Genomic DNA, 7,777 nt, shown 5'->3' with positions numbered 1-7,777 from the left:
TTGAGTTTCTTTGTTATTTTCTATCAAACCAAACACGGCCTTGGGTTAACTTTGGGCCCATTTGGCGCATCTTTCCGTACCGTCTTTCGGTTATTTACAAGCTAGGAAGACCAAAAATCAGTCTATTTCTGTTTGACACGCGAAAGATCTAACCATCAAAAGACAGGATGCCCAAAAGATGTAAAAAACCCATTTTGGGTTGATTTCGAGAAGCTCCAAATGAAGCTTCTCACATCTTTCGTGTTTTAATCTTGTGCAAAAAAATACAGAATAACGCATACAAATATGCACGTTTGTTAAACGGTCATCAGACTGTCCAAATCTTATGTTAAAAGCTCAATGCATCTTTTCACTATCAAAGCTCAAAAAAACTTGCCAAACGGACCTTTCATTTTAATCAGCAACAAAAAGTTACTCTTTCTGTTTTTTTTAATACGAATTCATTGTAAAACACCAGAGCTACGCTCAAAGTTCACACAAACACTGAGACGAGTACACGACCGTAACCACTCGAGCGGAGAATAGTACCACACATCATGACTGGCACTACGAGATAGATAATGGGCAAACACTACAGAAGCCCAAATTCTATCAAACATAAGACCAACAAACACTATCAAAAAGGGGAGCTCCGTCATAACATCTTCCACAAGAAACGAAACACTATTCATATGCAAAACATCCCCCCCTTGAACCATTTAACCAACGACAAGTAAATCCACTTCGATACGTACGTATATTCCCTATTAATCCAGCCTTGGGTTAATCTATTCATATAGAAAAAGCAACTGTGGAACCACATAGGATACTAAATTTTGGCCCATGCCCAACAAACCATTAAGTAACATAAAGGGGGGGCTCGGAGATCAGAAACAAACGGATAAGCAGAAACACGTACGGGTAGATATGGTCTGGTCTTGCGTAACTGATATCAAGAAACACACTGAATACATATGAGACTCAGCTCAAGATTCTCCATGTCCTATTATCAGAGCTAGAAGCATTGCTTCGTAATCCCCCGAGGTGTCGCCGCTTATAGCACGCTCCAGAGTGACACTGTTCCTTCGATAGTACTCTTCCTTTATCTGCTTCATGTCCACCTCAGACCGAGTAGTAACCACTCTAGTAAGAGCCCATTCGTCTGTTCCCAATCCGTTGATCGCCAATCGAAGAACCTTCTCAAAGTACTTCTCAGGATAGGTCAAGCACTTCACCGCGGCCCTCAATGCTGCTAGGAACTGATCTTTGGGATCGGCTTTCAAATCCTGTAAACAGAAACCCCAAGTCCTGTTACTAGCAACTGGTTCTTTGAAAACCCACAAGACCTAAGGGCCCTTTTGGGAGGGCTGAGCCTTTGGTTGAGCTGCGAGAAACTCCAAAGGAAAGCAGTTTTTTGGCTGAAGGATGGCAAATTAGCACTTTCCGGGTTTTTCACCTAACAATGCTTATAAGCTGTCTTGGTGGCAAAGCCAAAAGCTGCCACGACAAAGCCCTACCAAACTGTCAAACTGACACTATATTAAAGGGAAAGCATCTATAACTATAAATAGCATGATATATATCTGATTCTAACTTCTAAGACAATTAACCTTAAGGCTATGTTTAAAGCAGGGAAAGGAAGAGAAACCTATATAAGTTTTGTAAAAGTTTTTCTACTTTTCTTTTTAAATCCTTACTCTATGCAGGTAGTTTCCACCATTTCGCAATAAAGAAAATGACAATATGGGTGGATCTCAAAAATTCAATTTTCTGCGCATACCATTCCCTGGCTCATTCCGGTTTAGTATATACCATGTTTTTAAAAAATAATCCGGAAATAAAACCATTCTGGCCATCGGTTTTTGGGTCAATGATTTGACCATCCGATTAGAATAGATGGCTCATTTTGACAAAAAATTAAAAAATAATTAAAAATAAAAAAACAGCTAAAAAACCATTGAACAGGTCGATGGATTGATGGTTTGACTGCCTAGATCAATGGGTAATTGATTGATTCAACAATTTTTTATCAGGAACTGGGTTTGGGGTAAAACGTAACCAGTTGTGTGGACAGTCCGATCGTCCAGGTCAACGGAAATTCAAAAACCATGATATATATAATATGCTACACCACATAAACTCAGTTTAGAAGGAATACAAATACAAATTTATAGAGTACAAAACCTTATATTTTATATTATTTTGTATGTATTTGCATGTACATAATTGTATTTGTACAATTTAACCATTCCATTCTTTGTGATGGAAAGCGGAAAAGATGGTACTTCTTTCATGGTCGGAGAGGGTGGTCTACAGACTACAGACCATATGAAATGCAATCATCCAGTCGGTTTTCTTCAACCTTCCGGATATCGTTGTTACAGTTGATTGAACTCTAGACAACAGAAATGAGCATACCTTGTTGATGGGATTCCCGAATTCATCGTTATAGTGGTTCAATGTTGCATTAAGCTGTATTTTGCTCCTTGTTGTCAGAATCCTGATAAGGTCCTCATCGTTGTAAGCCTTCTCCGAAATCTTTTGATGGAGTACTTTAGCCTCTGATTTTGCAAGTGTCATGTTCACCTCTTGTCCTTCATAACGGTAGGAGCTCACAAGAGGTACCAAAAGCTGGGGAGGAATAAAACTAAAAAAAATGACCAGCCAGTAGAGAACCTTTGCAGCGACATTAAAGGAAAACTAAGAATCGAGTGATTAGGAGAAAAGAAATGCAATGCAAGTTATTAATATAAAAAAATTTGGAAATAGAAGAAAGATAAATCCAATTTACTCTTATCAAATAAGATCAACTACTTGTACCACCCCCAGGGTTTTGTTCATATACTAAGACCTCCCCTGAGTTTACCTAATAACTTACACCCCCTTGATCATGAAAGTACAAGGGGTTTGTTCACAAAAGAAATGAAATTGAGAAAAATACCTTTAATAATAAAATATTAGTTTTACCACCAAAATACATATTTTTAAATTGTTAAAATTACTCATATTTGTAAACACTAAATACAGCGTTTCCATCTCAAACTTTTACCTTGTTTTATTTTACTTCTTGAACCTGATTTTGACTTTTAATCCCCACCTTATTAATGTCATAACATAAAAAAAAAAAGAAAAAAAAATCTGTTCCTTCAAGAGGTATAAATAAGGATATCTTTATCCATATAATATACAAGAACGGTGGAATAAGCAACTTAATTAACCCCAAACGAGTGAGAATGTTGATAGGTAAACCCAAGGTTGGTAAAAATAGTTTACCTAATCAATTATACCCACGTGTGGTCCTAATCCCTTTCAGTTAATATGTCAACTACCACGCTTTTATATATATATATATATATATATATATATATATATATATATATATATATATATATATTTATTTCTGGTGGAAGTTTCCTATCAGAATCCAAGTGTTCATCTATAGTAATCTTGTTTACCAAAAAAACAAAAAAAAAAAATAATCTCCATAAAGACCACTACCCAATGTGGGTCACAGCTATCTTGGGTCTTAGGAGGGGTGGGCTGGATACTTCCTCACCTTTCACACTATTTTTTGCACAAAATGGCTGCTTTCAGATGATAGCCCAAGATTTTATCATTTCACCAAGTAATCGCCCCTTACATTAGGCCCTATTCTATAGCTCTTAGAGGGCATTCTTTTTTTGGATTTTGAGAGTGGGGAAAGTTGGTCAATGGGATTTTGGTTCCCATTGACCAAAAATCTCATGTTTTTTTTTCAGATTAATGTGGTGACTAGGGAAATTCCATTTCTTCCAATGGGACAAAAATGTCCCTTTTAATAATAATTTTCTATGGTTAAAATTGTCATTTCCGTTTTTTTACTTGGATAGATGTATTAAGAGCGCTTGTTACCAATTATTTGTTCAGCATTAATTTAGCATTTACTTTTTAGTACTATAGCAATGATTATATGTTTTGTTTCCCAAAAGATACCCCTAAGCAATTTCTTCTTTTACCTTAATATTTAAAACTTATTATTATTTTATTTTATTATTTATGTATTATTAAATTATATATTTTATTATTTATTAATTAATAATTTTAATTAATTAATTATTAAATGCTCAATTCATTAAAAATAATTATGTAATTAACTAACAATTAATTATTTTAATTAATTATAAAAATATTTATTATTAATTATTAATTAATCATTAATTGTTATTTTATTAATTAATTAATAAGTTATTTTATATTCATTTAATTAATTAGTAATTTGTTTGTTAAAAGTCAAACAAGCTTTATAATATCTAGGGTTAAAATGGTCAATTGTCATTTTTCAGAATTCGACGTTCATATTTCAAAACAACATTCCAGAAAAGTTCACCAACTCCAAAGTATTTATTATAGATATCAGATGCAAACCAACAAACCCTTAATCTCCATAAGTTTCTAATAATTAAATGCTTAATTCTTAAACATGCTTAGGATGTATTACCGCTAGAAGAGTGCAATAGAGATGAATGTGTATATATCTACCTTGAAATGTGTACTTGCCAAAAAAGAAAACAGAAGAGAAAGTAAATTCCAACTTGAAAATTCTTGGGTGACCTTAATTAAGCTTCGTGTATAAGAATAATACTCAAGGAAATAATACAACAGGAACTTTCTTCTTTTCAGAAATTGGAATATGCAACACACATAATAAAGTCAAATACCAAAAAAAATAATAAAGTCATAACGATAACTAGAACAATTGGAAAGCTTGAATAAGTATGAAGTTTACAGGGGTGTGTTTACCAAAAGAAAAAAAAAAGCTTACAAGGGATTCAAGGCATACCTTCCGGAAGTCCCCAGTTGTATGATATGCAACATCTTCCTCAAGGGATCTCTTAAAACGAGCATGATAGGCTTGCCTAACCAAGAATAGTTCCTGTGAAGTCCTTGTACAAGCTATTTCCAGAAGAACCCAGTTGTTTGACGTCCATCTCCTTGTAGCTTCATTGGCGAAGAATGCATCACGTTCAGCAGGATCCAATGTCCACATCAGCACTGCTTTCTATTTAAAGAAGACAAGTAATAGTTACTAAAAGATGCATTATTTTAACATCAATTTTTCATTTCTCATCTCGCCCTGTTACAGTCCATCTATCCTAGGCCCTGTTTACAAGTACTCTTTCACCTTTTTCATATTCTGCCAACACCCAACTGAAACAGGCAAGTTCATGATGCCCAATTGTTTGTCTTTATTGGCAGGAATAGTTATGGCACTTTATTTAAGGGCATCATAGAATTTACACCAGTTGTATTTTGCTAAACCGGAACAATTTCTCTATTCTAGTCTAGTGTCAGAAAAGAGCACCCACAGCAGGCTAACCTCAAAATCACTTGAAAGTTCTTTATCTAGAGATATGAGAAGGTCCTCTCCATAAGTTTCAGCATAAGTTTTTCTGATTAACTTGCGTTGTGCTGCATTTCTGTGAGCCAGTATGTCTATGATCAACCTCTCATTTGTGCCCCATCCTGCAAAAGATTAACAATATGGCTTGCTTAATAATACACCTTGGCCATGTTTTTTTTTTTTGTTTGTTTCAAGTTCCTTTTTTTTTTTTGTAAGAGTTTCAAGTTCGAATTAGAATCACCAAGATGTTCCAAATGACTAAAGACAGAACAGGACCAGAAAGAGAAGAGACTGAAAATCGATAATTTTTCTCAAAATGAATGCCAGATGCATAGAGACATCAGAAACTATGACAAGAATTCTGCAATCTCAATCTCCATGAGAGATAAAGAATATAACGCGATCATTCAGTAGCTTCATTACAGAGTTGTAGAGTGAATACAACCACCATGAACTATACAGCTGAATATAGAATTACTTTCCAAATTAACTTAAGCTTGTCCAGAAATACAATAATTAACAGATACAAAAGAAATTAAACGAGGTGACGTAGATAGGTATCACAAACATGGATCTCCAGGCAAATCCGTCCTTGAGCGTGCTTGAATTGTCGGTGCCTATCCAGTTGCATGTAGAACCTAACATTACATGATGCTGATGTACAAATTACAATAAACTTAAGCTTAGAAATGGGATGAAGACAAGCTTCCAAAAGAAAGCACAAAAATCGCAGCATGTCAGCCAGAGATCAGACACATAAAATCGTCAATTGAAAACAATAAGCAAATGTGGTCCAAGCATCTTATCAAAAACCTGCCAACACTTTATATAAGCAGAAAACAGAGATCTGAGATTTTCTTTCCTTCTGACAAAGCGAACAGAACAATACCATAGATCCTTTCAAAATCGGTCGAGCAGAGGTAACCAACTAACAGGTTTGTTAGATCAAATAAAAATAAAAGCACAATTAAGGCCCACAATAGTACTCCGGCGATCGGAGCATGAAAAAGAAGAAATGGTCCACCGATCTAAAAGGCGGAAAACGAAATCAAGCGAGAGAACGATTATAACGATACCCGATCGAGGGAGACAAAGAAAAAAGAGTGCAGGTTCTTGAACTTCGTTACCTGCGAAAGCTTTTCTGAGTTGCTCGCAGTCTTCAGTGACAGAGGGAACCAACTCAGGAACTACAAGCGTCGACATTGTCACTCTAGTCTCCGATCGTGGGGAACTGAAAACGAGGACGGGGGATCGTGGCCTGGATAAGAACAGAAGGGTCGCCTTCACAATTTAAAGCTGTGAAATTGGGCATTTCCTCCGTATTTTTTCCACTCTTTGTTTGGATATACACGTAGATGCACGAGGCAGGTGAAGTGGCGGGACCGACTTCATATGTGCGCCCCACAGCACATCCTCTATTGGAAACATCTCCCGATGATAGTACGGAAGATGATAAAACATCATCAATAGATGTTTCCATGATGTGAGGTGCCCCACGTGAGGCGCACATGTAAAAAAGAGAAGGTTATTAATGATATATGGTATTAAATACAAAAAAAAAAATCATTTGATATAATCCAATTGATTCATTTAAATAGATATGTTCACATAATTTAAAATTTATGTTTTATTTATTAATGAAATTGCGATTTTATTAAATTGTCATAATTCATATAAGTAATTTCAAGTCATTTAATTCATGAAATATCAGTCATTTTTAATTCATTTGATAATATTTGATCATTTTATTTTAATTTAGGAAAAATTCTTGATAGGACAATCTAGTACCTACCGTTAATGGATCATCAGTTATGTATATCATGTGACCTCATATGCAATTTAAGACTTTTGAAAATGTCAAAATTACCCTTGAAAATAACACTATTCATCATCTTCTTTCTCAAGAAAATGGAACAAAACTTAAGCCAAGCTCTTCAATTACACCATTCCTCGAGACATGAAGGATGTGCTCATCGTTATAGGGAAGCAGTGCCGAGATTATTCCATTCTTGAAGACTTGGGTGAATTTGCATACGACTTAGTGGTGTTTCATGGATCAGGTTCCATCTCATACCAAATCGGACTGATAATAGTGCTAGTGGAGGGCTGTGTTTTTCTTGCGATGGTTGCATTTGATTTGTGCGCAAGGCTTGCGTGTCTCATCCCTCGGCCAGTCCGACTTGCCTGCACGGCAGGAATTGCCCTTTTCATTGCATTCCTCGGCCTGCAATACTCTCAACAAGGCATTGGCCTCGTCAGGCCGAGTTCTTCCACCTTGGTGACTCTCACGACTTTGCAATCGCGCGCTGATAATAGGTGGAGTGTGATGTACACCTGTAGCAGGTAATGGTGGGACACTAGGCCTTTTGCAGTTTACACAATTCACCGAACGGCTATGATTCACTGACAATATTCTCC

The 7,777-nt window shown here is 35.8% G+C and overlaps 1 protein-coding gene across 1 annotated transcript; it reads right to left on the bottom strand.

The window, feature by feature from the left end:
- Positions 1–372: 372 nt before the first annotated feature.
- On the bottom strand, positions 373–6,675 carry LOC104605972 (annexin Gh1-like). Its single transcript, XM_010270943.3, has 5 exons — positions 6,487–6,675; positions 5,336–5,481; positions 4,799–5,017; positions 2,398–2,610; positions 373–1,265 (listed from the first exon to the last, which is right to left on the bottom strand). The coding sequence occupies exons 1-5, from the start codon at positions 6,560–6,562 to the stop codon at positions 966–968; spliced, it is 954 nt and encodes a 317-aa protein (XP_010269245.1). The 5' UTR covers positions 6,563–6,675; the 3' UTR covers positions 373–965.
- Between the last annotated feature and the right edge of the window lie 1,102 nt (positions 6,676–7,777).

The sequence above is a fragment of the Nelumbo nucifera genome, chromosome 1, assembly GCF_055504915.1.
Source record: "Nelumbo nucifera cultivar China Antique chromosome 1, China Antique-T2T, whole genome shotgun sequence".
Lineage (NCBI taxonomy): Eukaryota > Viridiplantae > Streptophyta > Magnoliopsida > Proteales > Nelumbonaceae > Nelumbo > Nelumbo nucifera.
The sequence above is the reverse complement of the archived record's forward strand: the minus strand, read 5'-3'. Positions and strand labels throughout refer to the sequence as shown.